This window comes from Papio anubis, chromosome 14 (genome assembly GCF_008728515.1).
Source record: "Papio anubis isolate 15944 chromosome 14, Panubis1.0, whole genome shotgun sequence".
Taxonomy (NCBI): Eukaryota; Metazoa; Chordata; class Mammalia; order Primates; family Cercopithecidae; genus Papio; species Papio anubis.
Window position 1 is genome coordinate 16,267,989 of NC_044989.1, and position 27,435 is coordinate 16,295,423.

The 27,435-nt window shown below is 38.9% G+C and overlaps 1 protein-coding gene across 9 annotated transcripts in view; it reads right to left on the minus strand.

The window, feature by feature from the left end:
* Positions 1-10,329: 10,329 nt before the first annotated feature.
* The window catches only part of FAM49A (family with sequence similarity 49 member A), a 109,576-nt gene continuing 92,470 nt past the window's right edge, over positions 10,330-27,435 (minus strand). For 3 of the 9 annotated variants that reach the window (XM_009183721.4, XM_009183720.4, XM_021924595.2), the window contains exons 4-12: positions 26,539-26,660; positions 24,808-24,913; positions 22,827-22,963; positions 22,281-22,358; positions 21,987-22,103; positions 21,816-21,895; positions 20,286-20,412; positions 15,956-16,026; positions 10,330-13,874 (exon numbers count right to left, since the gene is read on the minus strand). In XM_009183721.4, coding sequence (XP_009181985.1) covers positions 13,811-13,874; positions 15,956-16,026; positions 20,286-20,412; positions 21,816-21,895; positions 21,987-22,103; positions 22,281-22,358; positions 22,827-22,963; positions 24,808-24,913; positions 26,539-26,660 — 902 coding nt within the window. In that variant the 3' untranslated portion in view covers positions 10,330-13,810. The remainder of the gene's footprint in view (positions 13,875-15,955; positions 16,027-20,285; positions 20,413-21,815; positions 21,896-21,986; positions 22,104-22,280; positions 22,359-22,826; positions 22,964-24,807; positions 24,914-26,538; positions 26,661-27,435) is intronic. The other 6 variants (XM_021924599.2, XM_021924596.2, XM_021924598.1 and 3 more) reach the window with 4 other exon arrangements.

Genomic DNA, 27,435 nt, shown 5'->3' on the forward strand with positions numbered 1-27,435 from the left:
TAAACAGAGAAAAAAGCATGAAACAGTCCACAAAATAAGCTATGAAAATAAGAAATAAGAAAGTTAATAAGAGTAGAAAATTTAAGATGGTAGAAAATAAAGATAGAAGTTACTACAATAGATATATTAATAATTATAACTAATAATTATTGATTGGTTACTACCTACAAGGCCTTTATTACATTTTTATAATTAACAGCCCAACAGTCCACATTAACAGTCCATTAAATTGAGGTACAAATAAAATTGCCCAAAAGTGTACATTTAATAAGTCATGAAACTTAAATAAAAACCTAGGATGTCTGCATTTAGAATATCCCTTTCTCTCTCAAACCATTTAATATTGTCCAATAGCTACTTATTACAACACACACACATACAACGAAGAGTGCACAAATACATACACACAAATAGATAAATACTGTATTTGTCTAATCAAGGTAAATAAAACAAAAAACAAAAATTCAAAAAAAAAAAAAATAGTTCCAAGGAACTGAATATAACTACAAGTAAAGAGAAAATAATTAAAAAGATTTTAAAAAGTGTAAAAGTTTTTAGTAAATATTTTAAAATGTGGATAAAACGTATCATTTTCTATGAAAATACAGATCACTGAAAATCAAAAGAAATACGTAGACTACATGAACAAGGTTCACAAATGCGGAAGAAATTGAGAATATCGACTGAGAATTTCTCCCCTAAAACAATGGGGTTGAGAGGGTTTCTTGTTTCAGATTTTCAAACAACATATATTCTATAGTTTTTTTTGTTAATGCTAGAGTGGATAGAAAAAATAAATCTTTGATTCTTTTAAACTCTGTAACAAAGATTGTGAACCTGCACATGTGCACACATATATAATATGCTAGTATTAATATTAATACTGATAAAATTACTAAATAAAACTAAACCAAGGGGAACCCAGAAGTATACAGTAGTGTATTGTAAAAAATTGTACAGTATGACTGTATAGAATTCATTTCAGGGCATATGAATTGTATATATTAAGAAACTAGAAACTTGTATAATTTTGCTCTTGATTACATTTTATTTCATAGGGGAAAATGATCTTCCCATTAGATACTTAAGAGCGTTTGGTCAAAAAATTATTTTACTCAACTATGAAGCTTTCCAGCCTTACTATGGACTGAGTATTATTGGACAATGGTAATAAGGCAGTGAGCAACACAGAAAAGGACCCTGACTTCATGAAGTTTAAAGTCTGGCAGGGAAAATTAATAATAATAAAGCACTTACAGATGGCGTGTGCGTTAATGAAAGAAAAAAATATAGTGGATCATGGTAACACATAACTAGGAAGGACGTAAAAAATCTCAGAATTCCAGATGAGATGTCCCAAGAAAGTGATACTTAAGCTAATGCAAAATGATTGAAGCGTTCAAGTTCAAGGAGTTTGAAGAAGGGTGACTGTTACTCAAATCTTCCAGAAAATTGAAGAGGATGAAAAATTTTCTAACTCAATTCTATGAGGCCAGCACTACTCTGATACCAAAACCAGACCGACATTACAAAGATAAGAAACTACAGACCAATATTCCTTATAAACAGATGCAAAAATTATTAACAAATTTTAAGAAAATCAAATATTAAAATATATAAAAAAGATCATAAATTATAACTAAGTGGAGTTAACCTCAGTAATGCAAGTTTGGTTTAACATTCAAAAGTCGATTAATATAATTCACCATATTAATTTTAAATAGATTTAAAAAGAAAAAAATAATATGACCATTTTCATAGATTCAAAAAAACATCGGACACAATCCAGTACGCGTTCCTGATAAGTACTTAGCAAAATAAAAAGGAAATTTCTCAAGTTGATAAAGTGCGTCTACATAAAACCTACATTTAACATCATTCTTAAGATGAAAGACTGAATGAATTCCCCTAAGATCAGGAACTAGATAGGAATGTCTACTCTTGCAACTTCTATTCAACATCGTGCTAAAGATTTTAGTTAGCGTTCTAAGTTAAAAAGTAAATAAAAGGGATTCCAACTGATGAAGAAAATGTACAAAGATTATCTATGTAGAACATCTTACAAAATTAAAGACCTAAACAAATGGAGAGATTTACTACTTCTTTTAATGGCTCGGAAAACTCAATATGGTTTATATGTCTATTCTCCCCAAATTAATATATATATATTCTAAGGAGCCTCAATAAAAGTCTCAAGAGGATAATTTTTTTGGTAGGAATTGACAAGCCAATTCTAAAATTCATAAAGGAATTGAGAGCATCCAGAACAGCCAAAATTAATTTGAAAATGAACAAAATTGGAGAATTTCCATTATCTGAGTTCAAGATTTATTATCAAGCTACAGTAATCAAGACAGTGCGGTATTTATGCTAAGTTATTAAGTTATACAAATAGATCAATGGAATTAAATGGGAACTGGAATTAGATCCACACATATACAGTCAATTTATATTTGACAAAGATGCAAAGGCCATTCAGTGGAGAAAGGACAGTCTTTAGCAGTTATGTAGGAACTACTGGAATCTGTATGCAAATAATGAAATTCAAACCATCCCTAACACCATAGACACAAATAGACAAACACCAACACAAATCGATTATGGACCTAAATGTAAAACCTGAAATGTTAAATCTTTTAGAAGAAAACCTAGGAGATTATGTTTGTGATATTGGGTTAGACAGAATTTTTTAGACACAACTCCAAAAGTGCAATAGAAGAGAAAAAGAGTTGATAAATTGGACTTCATCAGAATCAACAAGTACTGCTTTTCTAAAGCTACTGTAAAGATAATGAAATGACAACCACAGACTGTGAGAAAATATTTGAAAATCTTGTATCTGATAAAGGACTTGTATTCATTACACATAAATAAGTCTGAAACCCCAATAATAAGAAAACAATGAAGACAATAACAAAAGCAGAAGATATGAAAAGACTCTTTACCAAACAAACAAACAAGACATATGAATAGCAAATAAAGTACGTGAATATACTCTAAACACCATTAGTCTTCAGCTAAATGCAAATTAAAACCACAACAAGGTACTACCCTTACTTATTAGAATGGCTAAATTTAAAAAGGCTGGTGGTACCAATTGTTGGTGAGGCTTTGTTGGCAACTGAAACGCTCATACACTGCTTGTGGGAATTTAAAATGACACAGTCATTTTGAAAAGCAATTTTATAGTTTCTCGAGAACTTTAAATATTTTTGCCATATGGTCCAGTCATAGTACTCCTAAGTAAATAAAGCATATATCCATATAAAACTTACAAATGGATGTTTATAATATCTTAATTTGTGATAGTCAAATAATTTAAATGTATGAACGTGTGAACAAACAGTGTTACCTGCATGCAATAGAATAATAGTCAACAGGCCGAGTGCGGTGGCTCACACCTGTAATCCCAGTACTTTGGGAGGCTGAGGCAGGCGGATCACAAGGTCAGGAGATCGAGACCATCCTGGCGAACATGGTGAAACCCCGTCTGTACTAAAAATACAAAAAATTAGCCGGGCGTGGTGGCGGGCACCTGTAGTCCCAGCTACTCGGGAAGCTGAGGCAGGAGAATGGCATGGACCCGGGAGGTGGAGGCTGCAGTGAGCCGAGATCGTGCCATTGCACTCCAGCCTGGATGACAGAGCGAGACTCTGTCTCAAAAAAAAAAAAAAAAAAAAAAAAAAAAAAAAAAAAAAAAAAAAAAGAATAATAGTCAACAATAAAAAGGAACAACCTATTGATACATGCAACAACTTGGATGAATTTAAAAGCCTTCATGGCCGGATGCAGTGGCTCATGCTGGTAATCCCAGCACTTTGGGAGGCCGAGGCCAGTGGATCGCTTAAGGTCAGGAGTTTGAGACCAACCTGGACAACATGATGAAACCCCATCTCTACTAAAAATACAAAAATTAGCCGGGTGTTGTGGCAGGTGCCTGTAATCCCAGCTACTCAGGAGGCTGAGGCAGGAGAGTTGCTTGAACTCAGAAGGCGGAGGTTGCAGTGAGCTGAGATCATGCCACTGCACTCTAGCCTGGGTGACGAGAGCAAAACTCTGTCAAAAAAAAAAAAAGTGTTTATGATGAGTGAACAAAATGAAACAGAAAAGAATAAGTATTGTACTATTCTACTTACAACAATTCTAGGAAATAAAAATGTACTTATAATGACAGTAAGCAGATCAGTGGTCATTTGAGAATGGCAGGGGTTGGAATGGGAGAAGAAGATTAAGAAGGGGCATGAGGAAACAGGATAATGAACACGTTTATTGTAATGTGGTTATGGTTTCACATTACGTGTGAGTGTGCATACATGTTAAAACTCACAAATGTATGCATTAAATAGGTTGAGCCTCAATAAATCTGTTTAAAAAGTAAGTGAAAATAAATTGGATTAATTATATAAAAAAACAAATTTTATGTATAATGTGTATGTATGCGTGTGCTAATGTATACACCTGCCCCACTCTCATATGCACACACTCACTGGCCTGGAAAGGTGTTCATTATATATTTTAAATTAAAAGTCAAGACACATAATTATATATAGTTTGAATCTATACGAAAATAAGAATTTGTTATTTCATGTAAACAATAATAATAATACATAAACTATGCCAAAATATTAAAAGTTTTTAAATAATGGCATATTATGGGAAACCATTATTTGTTTTAAAGATAGTTTTCTACACTTCACTTATATCAAGCCTGAAGCTTTTCACTGTAGGCAAGTGGATGGGATCAATCCTGAAAGTGGCTTTAGTTATCGCTCCCCTGGTCCAGTGGCTAATCCTCCATCATCTTACTCAGTGCCTAGGCATTCATCGTTGTTGACCCAGGAACTTTGAAGATAACTGGGTTTCACAACTCAGCAAAGAGAGCTATTCTCTAAATAAGTTCACTTTCCATAGTGGAAGACTACTACCTTATATGTATGTTTATACTTCTCCACCTTGTTGAGGACGATCTCTATCTTCTTAGGCCAACCAGCCCAAATGCTATGCCACCTGGTAATCTTGTCTCTGTGTCCATATTGTATGATTGCATTGGACTACAACTCTGTGGTATATCTGGATCTGTGGTGATGTATCCATTCTGGTACCCAAGAACCTTAGTGTGGCACAGGCAGCTTTCAGCATTAAAGGTGGCTCACCCTTGCTGCCACCCTTAAATTTGACTATTACCATAGAGATCAGTGATAAATATTTGTGATTAGGTTTTGTTATTCTCCCTTGCCCACATGTGTCATTGAACAATAACCCATATCTAGCATGAACATCTTGGGGAAATGTTCCTGTTGGAAAATCCTATCAGCATCTTATTGACATATCCTGGGAAGATTTATTTAGGTGAGAGTAGCGGAGTACACTGGCAGTATCAAATACACTAACAGGAGTAACAGGGAACCAATAGTGTCTGGATGGCGTGGTGCATGGCTGTCATCATTCATGCTTGCTTTGTGAGAATACAAAAAGATGCTCCTTCTTCCAGGCTAGCACAGTCCATGCCAGAATCATGGCTTGGAGAGTAGAGCAAGAGCCAAACTATATCCATTACCATGACATCTATTTTGAATCCCACATAGCAGTTCTGGACCAGTGTCTTTGGCAAAATGAAGCTCCCACCGGAGGGAGATCAGCAGGCAGAACTGTGTTTGTGTAAAAGCACACAAGGTCATCTTGCTTTGAGTGGTGGGATGGCCTGGGCTTCAGCTCTAAGCGAGATGAGAGAATTCATTTAAATATGCCCTTAGCAGACATTGAATGCTATGCATGCCATTAGATTATGTGAATAGAGAGGTTAAGAGAGAAATTAGACATAGTCACTGCCTTTAAGGAATCCATTGTTCAGGGAGGAAAGCATAAGTAAACACATAAGTGAAAAATATTATGATGAACATCCATATAACATGTTTTCATTTATGTTTGACTCTTTATGTGTTTATTTCTCCTATCTCACTCATCTTTAATAAAATATTAAATACCATATTATATAGATTATGTATAAAACTGCATATATATTAAAGTATATGTATTATGTATGTGTGTGTATATAGACAGATCAATAGAGAGATAGAGATAGAGAGAGAGAGACAGAGGGAGCAGAGAGAGAAAGAGAGGAGAGGGATGAGAACCACAGAAAAGAGTCCAAACTTTTTTGGGGTAGGACACAGAAAGGTCCAAAGAAGAAGAAACATTTGAGCAGGGCCTTGAAGAATGAATAGAATTTTATAAGGCATATGAAAGGAAGTAGAATTTCAGGCAGAAGGAGAAGCATTATTAGCAACATATAATTATGAAAAATTTGATGGTATGTGAGAAAACTGTGACTAGTTTTGTAGCATGGGAAAATGGGATACATGTTTGATAGAAGTGAGATAGGAGAATTAAGCAATTTATCTCATAGAGGGCCTTGTATCTCAAGCTATTGGGTTTGACTTAGTAATGTTTTTACAGAATGCCAATGTCCATAAGAAATTATATATGTTTTGTGAAATATACAAGAGTCTTTAGACAAATAAACTTGAGAATTGATATATATCATATGGTATACCCTTCCATGGAGATTGGCAATATATTAAAAAATCCAGTAGTAAAAACAATAATAAAATAATGCATTTAATCTTGTTTCACAAATACTTGGAAATTGATATCTTCCTCTCACCTCAAACATTGAAAACCTATTAACAACTCTGAGAACATATTTCAGGAAACTTTCTAAAGACATTAGTATAGTCAGATACATGTCAGCAAAATGAGTGTTGGCTGCGTGGAGAAAAAAATGCAGCAGCAACAGAAAAGGCTGGGTGATCTAGGGAGGCGATGATGACGGTTTGAGAAAATAAAGCAAACAAACTAGGGAGAAGTTGCTATATTTTGAGAGCTCTTTTGAAAAAAATATGTATGACTAAGAGGTGTGGGGCTAAAGAAAAAGGAAGAGTCATGCCTATAAGTTTGGCTTAAATCTGAAAACAACATAAATATGAACACTTAAGGTGATTCCTCGGCATTTCAACAACTTCTTTCTGCCCGTCTTGTATGATATTCAGAAGTTCCACAAAGAAGAAAGTGGGTTTCTAGCTACCTATTAACTTTATTTTTAGAAGGAGCATATTGTCTTTGATAACCAGAGTTCTAGAGACAAAATTGAACCAACTAATAGGGCTTGTAGAATCCAGTATGAAGACTGCTCTTACGGCACGACACCTAGGTTGCTCTCCAAGGTGCTGAATCAATTTGTATGGTTCTGTGAACTTCGCTGCTTCTGGTGCCTTTCTCCCTCTGAGTGTGTCAAACTCAGCTCTCTTATAAAGTAGCAGCCTTGTCCCAGACTGATGTCCCAAGACACAATTTAGCTACTATTTTGGCTTCCTGCCCTTGCCAGGACTAGCTGACTTTTGATCAAGACAACAGCCTGATTTCTCATCTGGACTCCTGGCAGAGCAGCCACAAGCTGCAGCCTGCATCCACAGAAGTTGAAAATATCCTGAGAGGTAGGTAAATATTTCCTCTTGAAATAAAATTGGCCAGCCAAGGAAGCAGGTAATTTGTTATTGTGGATAGTTGGTGAGCTGTAGAAATTCATTCTCAGGGTTTGTTTTAGTGTATCAGGTCTCAGGAACCTGAAGTTTCCCCTTGGCAGGCAGCCTCTTGGCTACTGGCTTATATTGAGCTCAGCCTTCTAAGGGACACACTTAGGAAATCAAAATGTAGTAGAAAAAACAAATGCTTATCTCAAGTGCTATAAAGTGGCCTGTATTTAGTATCAAATAAGTTAAATGCATTAGGGACCCAGAAAAGGAAAGATTATCATGGGCTGACATAATTAGGGAAAGCTTCACAACAGAGGTGGAGAATGACCTGAGCCTTGATGTACACAAGTAGACTTCATATAGACCAAAAAAAAAAGAGGGTGCGCATTAATCACAGCATCATAGGTGTGGAAATGCCCATGACACATCCTAGAGATAATAAATACTCACTTCGTTCAGCCCAGAGCTCCCTATCATCTCTATGCATAGTCTAGCTTATACTCCCCATTCACATCCACATGGAACCCCACTGCTACTGTACCTTTCCTCACAGTGATTTTATTATTTGTCTCATATAAAAGGAATATTTTTTCAAATACATTGACATTTGGAAGAAAATAATTTAATGGCCTTGCCCAAGTGCTTTTGATATTTTCTAGAGGCATATTCTTCAAGGTGTAGGGAGCCTCTTAAAACTTCTGTTCCTCAAATCACAGCACTGACTTTACATCTTGGGTGACTTAAGAATGGTGAATAAAATATAGCTCCCATCTTGTAACAAAGCACATCATAGTGCAAACAAGAAACATTTAAAGATACACAGAAAATGCCGGCAGATAAAAGAAATAATCTGGAAGTGTGAGATTTGATGGGAGAAACTGGAAGACTTCATAGATAAAAGATATTCTTTTCTTTTTATTTTTTTGTTTTTCCTTTTTTTTTTTTTTGATGGAGTTTCACTCTTGTCATCCAGTTTGGAGTGCAATGACGCGATCTCAGCTCACTGCAATCTCTGTCCCCTGAATTCAAGCGATTCTTCTGCCTCAGCCTCCTGAGTAGCTGGGATTTCAGGTGCACACAGCCATGCCCAACTAATTTTTGCATTTTTAATAGAGATGGGGTTTCACTGTGTTGGCCAGACTGGTTTCGAACTCCTGACCTCATGTGATCCACCCATCTCAGCCTTCAAAAGTGCTGGGATTACAGGCAGGAGCCACCGCGCCCTGCCAAGAAAAGATTTTCTTAAGTTGATTTTCAAAAACTGTCTCCAAAGACACTCTTTTAAAATTAAATTATGAGATTTACCTAAAATTCGACATAGCAGAATTTCAAATGGCAATCTGATGGAGGTATTTTGCAGCACATATTTTCAGACCATCAATTTCCAACATTTCCAGAATTTTCAGACATTTATGTAAGAGAAATAGGCAAGGAAAGCACTAGAGCATCAAAGACACAACCTCAGGAACCTGATGGGACCAGCACAGAAAACCTCTCTTCTTTAGAGTTTGACTTCTGAGCAGAAGCAGACAGAATGGCCGAGAACTTTATTTATGATGTAAGAGGCACTATGAAGGTGAGGTCAGCACGGTATTGGGCCAGTCTGCACCAGGATTTAGGTATTGGATGGATTATTGTATTTAAAGAATATGAATACCTTAAATAAATTGATCAATACAATTCAGTATTATTTAATCAGTCACTTAAGTTATGATGGTCAAATACAACATAGACCTTTCAAACAGAAAACACCTGGAAATTCTAGACATTGATAAGCCAAAAGGTGAAATCAGGTGTGAAGACAGACTGCAAATATTCACCAGGTTTCACGAATCTGGCTAGCTGTGCTCCTCATCCCCATCCTTTCAAGAGAACCCTGAATAACAGTCAACTTTCTGGCTGGTATAAAGACTATTCTGAATTGCACATCCATCATCCATCAGTTCCTCACTATCTGTATTTCTCTTGACAGTTACACATATTCTCTCTTCCTTATTTATTCATGTCTTTGACTCTCAACACTCATTTAATTAGGGACACACACATGCATACTTTCAGGGCTCCTTTTCCTTTTCTTTCCTTCTAGCTTTTGACTCTTTAAAATTTGTCCATTTGTCAATTTACAGAAAAATTCCCATTTCCATTTTTTCACTTTGTGCCACAAATAATCCTAATAATTGTGCTTTTGTCTTTTGCACAGGGCATCATGGAAGGTCTCTCTTGGGAATTCTGAGCCACTGCGAGTACACACAATTAGGTCTCAGGTGATCAGCTTCAGAAGTGCAGGGATTAAAAATAATGCTCTAGGAAAGCCTCAAAGTTGAACAGCTAAAAAAATTATTTCAGGGCTTACATTGTCTGAAAAATACACTCAAGGTAAAACAGGTTATTTGCTGATCTTGCCAAACCCATAAAGTACTACTGCACCCAAAAGAAAGCATACAAGATCACTTATTAGTGTTTCTTAGCATCTCTGGACAAGCAGGGCTCATGCATCTCTAGGTATCAATCATGTCTCTGTTCATTTTCTGCCCTTTTTTGTAATTTTCTGCCTTTGGCTGTTATTCAGGGTTCCCTTGCCAAAATGAACAAAAGACAGCTGCTACCAAGAGTAGCACATTTTGGGTATTACTTTTTTTTTTTTTTCCTAAAAGAAATTCAGGTATAAAGAGGTGAAGGGCCGCTGGTGTGGTTTTCTCAGAGTACGTGTCTAGCAAATATCTATGTAGACTAATCATCATGTGCTTATCACCCACTCAACCCTCAGTATTATATAAAATAGAGGTGCATTTTTAAATATAGGTACCAAACTTTAATTTTCATTTCACACTCAAAACTCCTGTACAAAAAGAGGCAAAGCAGGCAAAAAGTTACAATGACTTCAGCAAACAACATATGAAAACTTCAAAACAGCTTTGGGTCTGTAATGGCCCTTACAGATGTAGTGAGAAAATTGGGTTCCAAGGTTTTGAACTCTTTAAGACAAAATTCCAATGTTTATTCCTAACATTTAAAAAATATTTGTAGCTGTACAGGATACAAGATTAAATGAGAAATCTCTGAATTCTACTGCACAATTGGATCCCAAGATTGGGAGGCTTAATTTTTCTTTGGGGAAAACATGAAATTATTTTTACTTAAATGTGATGATGCATCAGTAACCTCAGTTTACCATTAATGTCTTAATTTAATGGTGATAACTAGGAACAAATGTTGATCAAGCATGATATTAACTAGTAGTTAAAAGGTAATATCCAAACCTTTCTTTCTGGTTGTTAATACTCCACCCCTAATGATTAGCACATTTGAAGACATCCATTTCCAGTTTTTTTTTTTTCACTACTAATTCCTAGTGGTGCACAAAGAGTTTCTCAGAACAGAGTCATAACGCCAAAGTAGCAGTGCATCTGAGAAACATAATTTTTACCTTGTTGCTTTCCCAAAAATAAATATCACAGTCATGGAAAACACTGTTTATTTGAAAACAATGAGACCTCAAATATGAAATATAGTTAACAATGACATTGACACTGTTGCTAGCACTTTCCCCTAAACCACCCATAAGTCTTGGACGCATGTGCATGCAGCACACACACATACACACAAAAAACCAAAAACAAAGCAAAAAACAAAAAACAAAACAAAACAAAACAAAAACTCAAACACAGCAATCCATGATTGTTCAATGACTCCTGATGCCGGGAGGACAGCCTGTTAGAATTTGTCTCCCACAATATCTCTGGAGTGGGCACAAAGCCCATCACCTGTTAGTGATCACAGACATTCAGTTAACCTGTCCTTCCAGTAATCAGAGACAATTCAGACCCTGGACTTCTCAGAATCCATGTACTGCTGAGTCTTGGCTTTGAGACAAGGTGGCCTGGCTACATTGAGGCAGGCCAGCAGCCCCTTCCATATGTTTGGTCCCATTTGTAGAAAGTCTAATTTAGAGTTATCAATGTGCTCATCTATTTACTCTGAGCTCAATCTAATTTGACAGGTAATTCCTCACATTTTCTCCTTTAGCCAGCTGAGAGTCAGCTGTGGTAGAGACACACGACATGGGTCCAAGTCCCTCATGAGCCCTGTGGTGGTTGGCAAGTCCTTTCCTTTCTTCAAGCCTTAATCTCCTCACTCGATAGAGGGGGAGAAATTGACCCAATGATGATAAACATTGTGTGGTTCTATCTTTCTAGTCTAGACAATTGTTGCTCAAGTGTAACAAGTGACTGCCAAATAGAATATCTCTTAAGATGAATATCTCCTAACTTTCCTCAGATGGTCTGATCACATATTCTGGCTTCCTCTAGGGTTTAGAATCCATAGGTTCAAAAAGGTCTTGAAGACCATCTAGCATATTTCTGTTCTGATGACAGACCCTCCATCCAAGCAGTTGTACTTCTTCAACTTGAAAATCTCCAAGTAAAAGAGCCTTTTCCTTCTCTGTGGACTGATGTTTAGATGCAGACCAGGGAATCTTTCCTGCCACTTGACTGAACTCCCTTGCTAAAACAACATAAGACAAGTGTTTTTTCCCTTTTCTTGGAGGATCCAAGGGTAGATCAGCTGGTCACTAAAGTCCAGAAAGCAATGGTGTCTTACAGCTCCTTCCTGCGATATTGCAAATAATGCCAAACTCTGATGTACTCAGACTCAACTTCTAGGATTATCATTCACTAAACGTCTGGGTGGCTCCTTCTACTGGAAACAGGCAAGTAACAATATAGACCAGACTGAGGATTTACTTAGAAGGGTTGAATCCCATCCCATAGTATGTATTCACAGCCATATGGTATAAATGGAAGAACATGGAGTCAAGAGTGAAGCATCCTGGGTTCTAGGCCCGCATGGGAGCCATCCAGTATGACCACACCCTCTGGGTTTCATTTTCCTTAGGAGGTCAGAATCAAAGATTTTCATGGTTCCATTCGAACTAAGCTCTGATCTACAGACAGAATGACTGCAGGTTTTATAATATTGTTCATCAACAAGACAAGGTGGGACAATGCTTGCTGGATACTACTTCCTAAGGAAGAAGGGCAGAGTCAGTCGTTTTATTGGCATTAACCTTACAGGCCTCTTGAAGATTGTTTTAATTGCCCATTTTAGAGACAAGGAGGTTAAGACTCAGAAAGCTTAAAAACGTTTCCCAAGATTACACTATGAATCATTAGTAAGGCCAGGAGTAAATTCAGGTGCACCAGAGCTTTCACATTGCAACAAGCTAGCAACGGGGTTGGGGAAGAGCTACTTTTTAAAAACCTGGGAAACAGAAAACATGGATTTTTTTTTCCCCCTCTAAATTCCCCTATACCATTCTGGTAGCTAATGGAGTACCCTAGACCTTTTTTCTTGTAGGGTCTTCAGAGAACAGGGCTCCTATGAGGGGGTGCTGTGCACCCAGCACTCTGCAGGTAACTGTAAGTTGCTAAACTCACAAAAAACTTCAAAGCCAGAGCTCCATTTCCCTAATCCCTATAGGCAGAGGGCTGAAGCAGAGAGATGGCTGTCCTGTTGCCTGAGTGCACCTCTGTGGACCTGTCTCCCAGTTCCAAGACAGCCACCTTCATCAGTCCAGTGGCAACAGCACATCTATCTATTTCTGCTGCTCTCCTACTAACTGATTAAAATACAGGAGTTTTTTTTTCTTGTGAAATTAAAGGAGAACATTAAAGGAGAACATTAGAGGGATATAAATCCAAACAGAAAAGGAATATGCTGATTAATAAAACACGTGCAAACAGAAAAGTTGCACGTGTGGACTCCAGTCTGAGGACAGAGAAGGGGTGTGCTGAATTCAGAACACTTGGGTTTAATTCTCCACATGCATTTTTCTTGGATTCCCCTCTTCCTCTGTCAAGATAACAGTTGTGTTTCTTGTAGCTGAGCCGACACAGGAAATCAAATATTTTGTGTTTCTATAAACTATACGTCCCAGAGAGATAACACGTCTAGAATTAAAATACTACCACAAACAATTAGGAATTTTTTTATCATTACAGGTGTTGTTAAAGGACTCCAGTAGCAAAGATCAAAGTCTCTGAATTTTGCCTTTGGAGAAGGGGGTTTCATTTCAGACATCAAAGGTAAGGCTCTCAAGTCAATTTATGCTCTGCTGGGTTGAGTCAGTTAGGATACAAATTAAGGTCCATATATTTCAGTGACAAGAAGGAAACGGTTATGTAAATACACAAGTATTAACATCAATCTGTATTAAATTATGTAAACATATACATCTTCTGAGGTCAGCACATAGATCCTCTTCTTTGAGCAGAGCTCTACTGAAGCATTGCTCGAATCTGTTTGGAAGTCGATTCATCATTCAAGTGCTTTGTAGTGAACCTGGATGGAGACAGAATGGTAGAGGTTAGCGGCAAACAGTGCTCTGTGTAAGCTCCAGCCCATCTTTACCTTGGGAAACACAATTGATATGTGGGCTTATTTCTTTAGACAAAAATCCACACTTCAATGCTCACAGTCATTTCAGACAGATTTAATATTTGATTCTTCCTTCCAAAGGAATTTTGTATCATGGTTATTAAACCAAGTAGATATTTTACATAATCAAATAATTACACAGAGGAGATATGAGCGGTCTCATTTACCAGGGAGGTGGATTTCACAGGATTGAGTGCAGAATCCTGACCATTGAGGCTGCCCCTGCTGACTCACACATTTCAGAATAGAGATTTGCATAGCAACATTGCCCAGAACCTGAATGTTTATGGTTCTCCACTTTTCCTGGCAATGCTTAATTAACCTCATTGCCACCACAAGGGGGAACAAATCCAGGTAAGCAAACCCACAAAAATGGTGCAATCTGCAGCCTCCCAATAGCCGGGTGTAGAAATCATTTATGCAAAAGAAGGAAAAGAGAATTAACACGTAATAAAACTTTGGCCAGGTCGTGGGCACTCCATGTTAAGTTTCGTGTTACAATAACTTTGTAAAGGTAAGGTTATTGCCTTCATTTTATAGAAAAGAAAACTAAGATTCAGAGAGGTGAAATGACCTATTCCAGATCACAAGGTTACTGATTTGAGATTTGTGATTTGTGATTTCTGATTCAAACCCATATTTTGCTATCTGGAGAGCCTGTTCTCCTCTGACATCATCACAGTGCCTCCAGGAGGCACAAATTCTAACAAATCAGATGGGACTCATGGCCTAGTACAGGGTTTTGCTTGATTGAATGAAGCTGGAAAGCTCAACACATTCAGAAGTTAAAGCTTTATTCCTGTGTATAAAAAGTCATCCTGGTGTGAAATGGACACCAGGAGAAAACCTTGATTTTTCCCATAGACTCTGGAAGGCTCTTATATTAATACTAAGTCTCTTCTAAAGGATAATGACTTAGCAACTCAGCAAAACAGCATCAACATCAGGGTCTATTTTGTTCATTTTATGTGTGTCTCAGTTTCTTCATTTATTAAGTGGGGGTAACAGATCAGCCTTACCTCTCTAACTTGTGATGATTAAATGAGACAATGTGATTAGAAGTGGAGTATAAAACATGAGTGTTGTGTACATAGGTAGAGCATTATTGATCCATCCCACTTAGACTTATTGAACACTTACTGCATGTACAACACTGAGAGGAACACAGGGGAATTAAAGATGAATAAGACAACAGGGACCATAAACCTTCTAGACTGCAATCTAGTATCAGAATGATTTACATAGCAGTGTGATTCAAGCAATTCTTATAGATGTGTCAAAGCTAAAAAAAGCATCCCCTCTCTGAAACGGATTAAGCACATGCATCCCTGGGAAGAAAGCAGTTGCCTAGGCATCACTTGTTAGCAGTGAGAAGCTGAAACATGCCACAGCTGGCCAAATACTTAGGCATCTAGACAGTGGGTTCTCAATTCTGGTAGCTGCACATGTGAACCACCTGGGGAGCTTTAGAATAAACAAAGAAACACAAAATGGATACCTGAGACCCTAGCCCAGAGATTCTAGTTCATTTGGTCTGAGTCACATGCAGTCAGAATCACATGGAATGTTTTCAAAGGGTACCCACATAATCCTCAAGTGCAGCCAGGTTTGGAAACCACTGGTAAAGTGGAAAGTGAGAGCCTGGAAGCCTCTTGTTCTGAGGAGTCCCTATGAGCCCCAAAGCAGTGTGGCTGAGAATTAGGTCCATGACCCGTGGGGTCACCCAAACCTGGGTTTAGGTCCTAGCTTGGCCATTTACTGTGTGACTTTTGGCAAGTTATTTGACTTCCTTAAATCTCATTTTTTTCCATTTTTAAAAAGGGGAATGATAAAAATGGTGCCGACCTCAAAAGATTGTTAGGAAGATTCAATGTGTTAAAATATGCAAGGGTTAAGTTTGGTGCTATCCACACCAGTATTTAAATGTTCAATAGCCCTGAAATGTTGGCTGTTCCCTGTGAGCCTGACACAGGGTTGAAGCTCACCTGAGGGCATTTAGCAGCCCCTCCACACTGTCCGGGGCCTGCTCCTTCAAAACTTTTATGCAGCCTTTCATCTAGGAGGAGAAAGCACAATGTTTGTTAATATCTTAGTAATACTGTCTATGCCAATATCTACCTACAATAACACATGCCTATAATGTCACATTATTTCTTCTCATAGAAATTCAACACAGAAATGACCAACGGGCTTTCCTACCCCCTCAGGCTGGTGAGCAGTTCCTCTGGGCTTCTAGAGGATTCTGTATGACTGCAATCATTATCAATTTTCATACCCTATTGTAATTGTACATTTTACTTGCCTGGCTTTAAGGACAAAGACTTGAGACTTTGATCTTGCCTTGTACTATGGAGGCAAACGCAGGGCCTTCCGTCCACTCAGTGCTCAGTTGAGATTTACTGAATAAAATCAGAATAATTGTATGCCATTCTTCTGCCCTGAATGTTTTCTGTCCTTCACCTGTTTGACTGGCAAACCCTTAACACTTATTTTATACCCAGCTGAAGACCAGCACCTCCTAGAATCCTATTCTGACCTCATTACCCTCATTAGATAGAAGCAACCAACACCTTTCCGTGCTCCCAAAACTGCTCTGTCATTTATCAGAGAAACTTGGAGAATTTGTGCCCATATTAACTTATTTCCTTCACTAGACCAGGAGCTCCTGGAGGTCCAGGTCTATGTCTCAACCATCTTTGAGAGGACTGATGAAGGGCCACTGTTCAGAATGTGAACTTCACAGAGGCTAAATGCCTGAGTTTCCTTCATGCTTGTTTCTTTAGTATCTTCGCAAACCTAGGCAAGTGTCTTAGCTTTTTGTGTCTGTATAATACAGTTGACCCATAATTTGGGAAGTGCATGGAAACTGAATTTATATAGATTACATTTCATCATGCATATCTTGGAGTATTTTTTGGCAAGGCAAGAATCTTTCTGCAAAGCTATTCACACACTGTTATATATTGGATTTGGTTATACTAAGGGCCCCTTTTGTGACAGCCCTTAGAAACATTCTCCATCATTGTGCTTCTTGTATGTCAAAAGCTTTATCTTACAGGCCTGATAGACCCTGATAGACTGATGGAAGCTACCAGAACACAGGGTTGGGAATCGTGAGGATCACTATAGGTTTATCAAAAAACAAAGTCATGGCAAACGAGAGATGTCTGTCATGCATACCGGATTGGAAGAAGCTACAAGCATGCCAGTATGTGCCACCCCAGGCCTGAGATGGCATCAGGCCCAGGGATGCAGAGATTCTGTCCCTCTCGCATAGCTGATTATCATAGTGCGGAAGTGTTCTTGTGAACCAGGCCTAAGAAGCAGTGAGAATGCAGATGTGGAAGGGGTGGAAGAGCAGGGAATACTGTTTGGGAATCTGGAGTTCCACTTAGGGTGATTAAAACTGTAGGTGTGAATAACAAGATGCTGTCAAGGATGCAGTTGGGGCCAGATGCAGTGTGAATTCAACAGCATGTTCAGGAGTTGGGGGCCTTTACCTGTGGAAAACATCCTTGATAGGTGTTAAATAATCTAGTGATGCGGTTAATATGGAAAGGGACCAGAAGGAAGCAAGAACAGAGAGAGGAGGGGCAGTGAGAGCCCCTGAGGGTGTGAAGTGTGGAAGCAGCAGTGGGCATGGAGGAGCAGGGAGAGACAGGGACTAATCTGAGGTCAACTCCATGGGATTTGGTGACTGATACGATATGCGGTGAAGAAGTCATTCCTCATTCTCAGGGACAATTCTAGGCTCCGGATTAGACTTGTTGGAGGGTGATGAAATACCTGAGACAGGAACCCAGCAGAAGGAACAGGTTTGGGAGGGGAGGGGAATCTCTGGTTTGGGGATGGCCATATTTCAGGGGTCCATGGGAAATGGGGTCTGGAATTCTGGATAATATCTGAGATGGGGACAGGGATTAAGAGGTGATTCCTTATTGGGCCATTTCAAAAGATTCCAAGGAAATCAATTGAAAACACCACCTCACCCCAACCCTCCTTTCCTGGCATCCACAATTAGCATCTCTTCTCTAAATGGCTTCCGCTGCCTTGGCGGCCACTTTGATGATTCCCCCTGCCTGGAGGACTCTGCTTTCCCTCTGTCCTCCTGGGAAAATCCTACATCTTCTTCAAGGTCCACCTCAAACATCACCCTCTGTCTCTGCTCTTCAGCAAAATGAGTTTCTCCCTCCCCTGGCATTCCAGAGCTCACTGCATGTTTATTCTGCACTCCAAAGCATGCCCTTTTTAAGTACACACACAGTGCCTCCCCCAGGCCCTCAGAAAGAGATCCTGGGGTTTTCACAGTTGATGCTGATGCCCTTATGATTTATAAGCCCAGTGCCTGTAACTACTGGCTTAGAAACAGACTAGCATCTGAATGGAGACCCTATACGTCATTAAAAAAAAAGGTCAGTCTCAAATGGTTTATTGTGCTGGTAAACCTGAAACTTTCTTAGAGGTACATGCAAATGTCTGTATGAACAAACCTTATGTAGTGAGACCTCCATGGACAAAAGCAAACTTCATCAAGACTATGTGTGAAGACTTAACATGATATACTGTTTACAGCCTCGACTGAAAGACTCAGTAAATAACCTATAAAGCCAAGCTTTTTAAAGATAAGGGCTACAAGGCATAATTTTACCCAGTGTATTTTTAATTGTTGACTCTGTGACAAGTTAACAAATGGCTATGGCAATGAGAATATCTTATGAGTCTCAGGTAATGAACTCAATCCACAGTCAAATAATATTTATAGAGTTATTTATACTCAATCTATAGTACGAAAATGTTAAAGCCTCACAAAGGATACAGTAAAAATATTTATTGGTATAAAAATGCCCATAATATACTTCTATGTAAATGAAATATGTTTCAAAATAGCACGTAAAGCAGGGTCCTAATTTGTTAAGGACATCCACACACACACACAAGCATCTACATTAAAAGAAGGTACACATGTATGCTGCTGTATGAACGGTGATCCTCCACCTATGGTGAGGTTATTACAGATATATTTAATTTACTATGTCTTAATTTCCTAAATGTCAAAATTTTTTAACATAAATACTTATTTTCTTGGTAAATAGAAATGATTACATTAAAAATAATAAAGAGTCTATGAAGAAACATGGCTAACCATACTATGAACCCAGAAACTCAAAATAAGTAACCCAAGTTACATTTTTCATTGATACATTATCTTGCATTCTTCAGACTTATGGTCCTCCTGGGCATGTAGACTTTCTCTTGCATAGGGCCACAGCATCAGGACACTGTTCTCTGCAGATGAGTGAACACAGTGTGCCACCCAGACTCAGCTATTCTGGAGTAAGTAAGTTACTACCAAGAGGTGCTATTCTGCACTTTAAAGGCTTTAAATGAGTACATGGGATACACTATTGGGTTGGTGCTGCAGGCAAGTGCTGGATGAAGAGGAGGTGTGCTTTATGCCACAATCAACAGAAAAGCAACTGTGCGCCAAAATCATGTGTTTTCAATTATCTTCATTCATTCATTCATTCATCCATCAAAACCCCTACAGGGTGTCTGTTGAGTGCCACCCACTATGTGCCAGGTACTGCGTGAAGCAATAGAGCAGACATGAGGTGTATAGATTATGGTCTCTGTCCTTGTCAAGAAATTGTCTGTAGGGGAGTCAGAAAATACAAAACAGTGAGTGCTCTGGGGGCCAGAGAAGTAGGAAGGCTCATCCCATGCAGAAAATGTGTTCTTAGATGAGGTGACGTTTGAAGCATGCCTGAAAGGAACCCACCCATCAGAGAGGAAGAGGAAGGGCTCTCTGGGCAGGAGAAAGGACTCACACATATCATGTATATCCAAATGATGAGGAAAGGCATGGGACTTGAGTGGAGCAACAGGTAGGGAGTGGTGGGAGAGGAAGTGAAAGGGTAATCTGGGATTTGACCATGGTGTCTTGTAATGCAGTATCTCCCAACTCTTCACAATAGGACACATATAGAATAGAAACCATCTATTTGTACAGCACACTGGCTAAATGAAGGGACTGCGTGCAGCTGAGTGACTGTCCAGCTGCTCAGCTCCATTAGAGCCTGAGGGGATCAGCATCGTAGCATTGCTACTATGCTTTTGAGGTTGAGTGTTTTGTCCTAAGCACATGAAAAAGCCTGGACATCTTGCTGTGAGGACAGCTGCCAGGATGGGCTGTGTGTATTAGAAAGATCACTGTCAGTGGAGTGGTCTTGAGGAGCCTGAGGAAGAGAAACAAAGTCTGTTTGGCAACATTCATGGGCCCTTTATTTGGAAAGCACATTTCACTACTATTCTTACATCGATCTTGGACGTCTTGCAGAAAGCTCCCACAGGGTGGACATGGTCATAGAGGATGATGACTCCCACCATCACCCTCATGCAGAACATCAGGGTCTCTTCACTCGTAAACCTACTTCTGTACTCCCTGCAAGAGAAGAAACAGCAGCGGCATCACTTCCTTGTCAGAACATGTGCGTTCTTTGGCCCCACAACTGGATACTTTAGATGCCTCCAATCTTCTCTTGGGAACAATCCCAGACCTGCAACAACCAGTTAATATGTTCCTGAGTAAATCCATGATGATAATTCTCCTTGAATCTATTCAACCAGCAATTCAGTGTGAAAATAAGGTAAATTAAAGGGCAGTAAATTCCCTTCTCATCTGCCCTTCAGCAGGCTAGCTCATCATGTACATCACTCCTCCACCCATCAATCTTGAATATTTTATAGCAGGTCCTTCTGGCTGTCCAAGATTATAGAGAGTAATGGTTTCATTACAGAGAAAAAGAATCAGGCTCATTTCTACGGAGCAGCTATCATGTCTCCAGTAGGAGTAACTTCCTTTGTTAAAACACAGGCTGCAGATTGTATTGGATTGGCAAAAATACCTAAAATAATTATATACCATTCATTGAGCATCCGAGAGTATTTGTAGAGTTTGAATTTTGTTCACTTACCTTGACAGGGTCACTGATGATTCAGATAATTCAGGCCAATTCTAGAGGCTTTTTTTCTAGAGGCTTTCTTACATCTATTTCATTATAAATTGGCTCTGCAATGAAGATGATTACTATTTCTGCCTTGGAATAAATCTTAACTTTGGTACAAGTGAAATATTTGAAATTAGTGTCATCTTACATTTGAACAGGCTATCAGATTTTATAAGGTGCTTTTGATGCCTTTGGTCTTCCTAAAGACTCTGCAAAGTAGACGGCCTTATGGAAACTTTATTAGATGAGGAAACCAAGGCTCAGGGAGTCAGGCCAGTTATTTACAGGCATAGTAGGGGCTACAGACATAAGTGGCATTCAGAATTTCGAGCACAGATTACCATGCTGCTTCAACCCCAATAGCCTCAATAATTTTTAAATCTAACTAGTAGTAACTAGCTCAGGTACAAAAAAAACTTGGAGAGAGAGAGAGAGAGAGAGACCTCCATTCTCACTCTTGAAACAGTCTTATCATGTCAACTCTTGGTTTTACATCTTATCTACAATATATTTATCATGATGCCCCATCATTTAACACACCCTCCATTTGGTTCTTACACATCTTCTACAGCATCTTTGATCTGAGCCTTGGTTCTGCCACCTAACAAGCTATGCAGTCATTGGGATGTCAGTCAACCACTTTGGGCCTCAGCTTCTTCAGCTATGCAATAGTGATAGTGACACCTAACACCCAGAGTTCTTAATGAAATTAAAGCAGATAATATGCATGAAAACTTTAAGGTGTTGACCCAAATGGTACATGTCATTAACATCATCATCTTAACAGACACTGGCTGGGTGAAGTCTCAACCACGAATACACCTCTGATTTAACTTACGGAGTTTCCAGCATGACTTTACAGACACTTGTCATTGTGCTGAGACAGTCTGTGGTGTTCTCTATTGGCAGGGTTTTGTTCTAAATAGGAGACACAAATGTACATTAGCTCTGCTTGCAGCTCTTGTATGGAATTAAGAAAAAAAGCACCTCGTTGCTCAACTTCACTTACTTCCGAGACAAAGTGCATTGTGGCATTGCTAAGGGTTTTCAGCATTGGTGTGGCTTCTGCATAGAAGAGGGACATTCTATTGGCCATTTCATTATTGACTTCATTCTCAATGTCTAGCTGATGAAAATAAGAAGAGAAGACGGATTTATAAACAGAAAGTCAAACGCTCCAAATACTCTTCTCTGGAACTGAATTACAGACAAGGACATTGTCTTCTCTCTGTGCTCTGCCTGATGCAGAAATCAAAAGAGCCATGGAGAACGGTGCCAAGTTCAAGGCGACCCAGGGACTCACGTGCATGTTGTTGATGCGGTTGCGACTGATGGTTCTTCTGTAGTAGCTGAAGTCATTCTGAATAGCCGGGTTCCTCATCTGAAATTCAGAAGACAAGAGTGAAAGTCATCTCTCAGTATCAGATGGGGGATATGCATTAGGAGCCCAGACACTGGATTTTATAAATACTCCAGGACTTCTCTTTGTTACATAAGAGCCGAAGCAACTTTTGGTTAAAAATAAGGACCCACAACTTCATTATTTTAAAATATGCCCTGTGGGCTAGATTTCAGGGAAAGTATATTTGGTCTCAATGCGGAACAGATACTTGAAAAGGTTTTCTCTGATTTCATTTGGTAGATTTAAAATTTCCATATACAAATCATCATCTTAAATTACTTTCACCACATGGAATGCAAATTCTCATCACATTATATGTCTCTCTAGGGAAGGAATTACATCTTACTCATTTCTCTACCCACCCACCCCACAGCACTAACAGAGCAGCTGTAAACAGTAGGTACTCAGTACAAGTTCCTTAAATTTTCACAGCGCATTTGGCCTAACCTTCAGCTCATCGAATCGAAGGGTAAAATGTAAAATTTCGGCAAACTCCTTTGCCAGGGCCTGCTCCCTTTCCAGGTGTTGGGTTGGTGTGTAGGGTGGACAAGTCAGAGATTCCAATAAACTCTGAAGAGCTTTTTCTGAAAATCAAAGGGATAAATATATATATTGGAGGTGGCCCAACGAAGTCCAAATAACACAATTCCCAGACTCAGTTGACAATCTCAGAGATCACCTGTTTGGGTCTTTCCCGATAACTACGTGAGGTGTGCTGCATGTGGACCAGGAAGAGAAGGAATCCCACATGACCAGGCAGGGGGTCTCCCCTGCGGAAACCCCCCATGGCCACAGTGTTTTGTAAATTTCTCTCTACGCTCAGCTGGACCTGGACATATTTAGTAATCTCAATTTCTGACACTGTTAGAAAACCACAAATACGTGTTTTTGGGTCATGTGCATGAGACAGCCATTCATGATTCAGGATGAGGTGAGACAGTGCTCTAAACACATGGGTTAGATGACTGGTTTTACAAAGAAAGACCTCTGCCCCTGTTGAACTTTTCTCTGCATCTACACTAACTCAATCCCAGGAATAATTTTCTATGTATCCATTGCCCTATCTACCTCTATTATAGTTCTTGCAACAGTTTCACCACTCCCACTTGTCTGTTTCTAAACATTTCCTTATAGCTTGTTCTCCAATATATTTCTAATAGCACAGAGTCATTTAACTAATCCTCTAAAGCAGGGATTGGCAAGGTATAGCCCATCGGCCAAATCTGGTCCATTACTTGCGTTTTGTAAATAAACACAAGTTTTATTAAAACACAGACATGCTCATTCTGTTATGGAATGACTAGGGCTGCCTTTACGTGAGAGTGGCAGAAGCAAGTAGTTGCAAAAAAGACAGGACGGCCCACAACTCTAAAATATTTATGATTTGGCCCTTTACAGAAAAGACATCTGGTCTATATAGTTCTTACATAACTTTTACAGCATTTCTACAGGGATGTCTCTGGCCTTTTTGAGATATTTCCATCTATAAGAATACACTCTGTTCTGAGGCAGCCAGTTCTACCTTGGCCTGCTCTCATAAGGAATTGTTTTCCTTCTGTAGAGCAAAAGTTTGGTTCCTCAGAATTTCCACTCACTGGGTGTACCATTTAAGGAAACGTAGAAAGAAGTCTATGTTCTCTTCTACTCTCTTCTATCTGAGAGTCGTCAGAAACCCTCTCTTCTTGGAAAACCAGTTTGGTTCATTCAAGTACCTCCCTTGATCTTAGCTTCTAGTCCTCTCAAAATCATGGTCATTACTCCCCCAATGTATTTAAAGTTCTCTGTTTTCCTCTTAATCTGTGGCACTCATTTTATGGCAAAAGTAGAGTAGAACGTGCCTTCCTCATTCAAGATATACTGTATTAACCAATAAAGCCTCCTCCCTGGGGAGTGATTCTGTCCTATTGCTGGTCATATCGATCTTATTTCCAATCAGATTTGGCATTGCTCAACATCTACAAAGCCATCCTGTACTTCCTGTGCTTGCACAGTTTTTTAAAGCTTAAGGAAATAATGTTATATTTGCTTTTCTTATATTTTACTCTATTACTTTTATCATATGACTCCAGACAAGCAAGTTCTTTGTTGGGTGCGCAGGTAAACTGTTATCTTTCAACTTCTCTGTTATTCAGAAATGTGATCAGCCTGCAGTAAAACTATTAAGAGTTGGACACAGATGAGAACAGGACCAAGAAGAAAAATCACTAGTAGAGACACACTAAATGTGCCAATAACTTCAGGGGAAGAAATTTGTGGTGGACTGAAAGAAATGAACATGACAAGAGTTGTTGTTCATACATGGCCTCTCATTTGACACAGTGGATGGATGTGGGGCATTTTCCAATATGCCAAGCTGTTCCCACTACCTACTCAAACACCAAAACAGAACTCCATATGTGGGCCATGAAAACTACAAACACATACTCACCTAGTCTAATGGAAAACTCGTAAAATCTCTTTAGCCTCACAACGAGAGGGCACACTGCATTCCAAGCTTTTTCTTGAAGCTGAATGTCATTGGGATTTTGAATTGCCTACAAAAACACAGTAGCGCTGACTGTTTAAAAAGAAGCAGTAAGCTCCACATCAGAATGCCCTAAGATTTAGTTTAAAATACAATCCCTGCTATACTTTGCTGATGTATACTACTTAAATCAACACCGCTTCGTTGGACTGTCCTCTAACATGCTCATTCTGAATGGAAATTTTTTAACACTGTATACTACTTAAATCAACACCGCTTTAGTGGACAGTCCCCCAGGATGCTCATTCTGAATGGAAATTTTAACACTTGAACATACAGCAAGTGGTTCTACAATTACATCCTGTGTCATCTTACTTGTTTCTGTTATTTTGAATACAAAAAATTCACATCTAAGTGGGAAGAAACTCAGCCCTCTCCATCACCATTTGACTCCTATAAAGTGGAATTAGTGCTCATTATAAAGTGCAAATTCTGTAGACATTTCCTTTCTCTGCCAGTTTGTAATGTTACCTAAATTACCTAAATTAAATGGTGACCCCTAAGTAGAAAAATCACCTCTTACTAGACTGTTACTTTCTTAGAAACTCCGCCGGGTCTGAGTTTCAGCAACTTGAGGATTATAATGGTGGTGGTGGTGTGCTTTTCAGAAGCATGGGGGCAGTGGCAGTACTGTGTGCATGCGTGCATGTGTACGTGTGTGTGTGTGTATGTGTGTATTTGCATGCATATATGTATGTGTTGGTATTGTCACAAAACTAATGCTTTCAAATAAAAAGAGTGTGAAGTTTCTTGCTTTTAAGGTATTGGGAAGTTGCAAAAATCAAAGTGGTGATTTTCTTTTTTGTTTTTGTTGTTGTTTTGTTTTCTGTTAATTTTAGAAAATCTCACAAGACATTTGAGATGACAAACTGAAAGCAAGGTGATTTTGGCTCTTGTGTATCACACTGGTGGAACCTGCCTGAGTAATTACCAAATGCCGGAAAGTACATGTCCACCCAGACTTCACGGTCCATATTTCAACTGTTGTTCACAGACTTTACATTGTTTCCCTTAAATGAAATAATATATTGACACATTATTGTTTAAATGTGAGTCCTGCAATATCACTTGTGTGTTTAGGAAGAGAATGGGTAATGTTAATCTATAGCACTGTGTGTGCAGATTAATGCATTAGAATAAAAGGGGCCATTCATGCTTTTTTTTAACTTTTTTTTTTTTTGAGATAGAGTTTCACTCTTGTTGCCCAGGCTAGAGTACAATGGTGCGACATGCAACCTCAGCTCACTGCAACCTCCGCCTCCTGGGTTCAAGTGATTCTCCTGCCTCAGCCTCCCGAAGTAGCTGGGATTACAGGCACCTGCCACCATGCCCAGCTAATTTTTTTTTGTAGTTTTAATTGAGATGGGGTTTCAACATATTGGCCAGCCTGGTCTTGAACTCCTGACCTGAGGTGATCCACCCACCTCGGCCTCCCAAGGTACTGGGATTACAGGTGTGAGCCACTGCGCCTGGCCCATGCATTTTGTTTTTAAGGACACATTACCCTCCTTGTTCTTCCTGGTACTCTAGGAAATACTATAGCTATTACTTAATCTTGCTGTGTATGTCTGTGTGCATGTGTGGTTTTCCCTTCGCTCCTCTGGTGTTGTCAGTTCAGTATGATCATTAACATACGTCTCGGATCTCTGGGCCTGCGCCTTTGTAAGCCTGCAGGTCTGCAAGGATGCTCTCAGAATCCTGAAGGACGGCGCTGATCTGGTTCCAGATTTCTCTCTCTCCTTCTGTAGGCTGAGCATCTAAGAAACAGGGAAACCGAGAGACACAGAATGCTGGTGTTTACAAATAGCTTGGGAGGAGGATGGATATTCAGTTTACCTGCTTGACAATCCTATCGTATTCCTGCTGCTCTGGTATTTACCCTTTAACCTAATAAGCTGCTAGGAAGGGAAAACTGACACAACTTTTGCCCATTACTCAGTTCAAAATAGTCAATGATATTTTTATAGTCATAAAACAAGCATACAGGAATCATTATAGTCACTTATTTATGTGGAACAATTTTTTTGCATACCTCCTATGTAAAACAGTATACTGGGTGATAGAAAGAATAAACATTGTGTTTTTGAGACCACATTTTTTGGTCTTTTTATTATTTTATTATTTTTTCAATTACCATTTTTATTGTGGTTAAATACACAAAACATAAAATTTACCATCTTAGCCACTTTTAAGTGTACTGTTCATTGATATTAAATACGTTCATAATGTTGTACAACCATCACCACACTCCATCTCCATGACTCTTTTCATCTTGTAAAACGGAAACTCTGTGTTGGTCTTCTTTTTAAAGGAGAAGCAACTGAATATTTCTGCTTTGATTGAAAATATGTGAATCTGAGTGTAGATGGGAAAAACAGTCCGCCTTATATTTCCATATTTAAAAATACGCTTAAAAACTGGATAACTAAAATCCTTCAAATCACGACATACCATTCCTGAACACATGGGTGTGTAGAAAGCACTTCTCATTGAACCTGATCTCATGTTCAGGAGGTTTGGCAAAGACGTGCA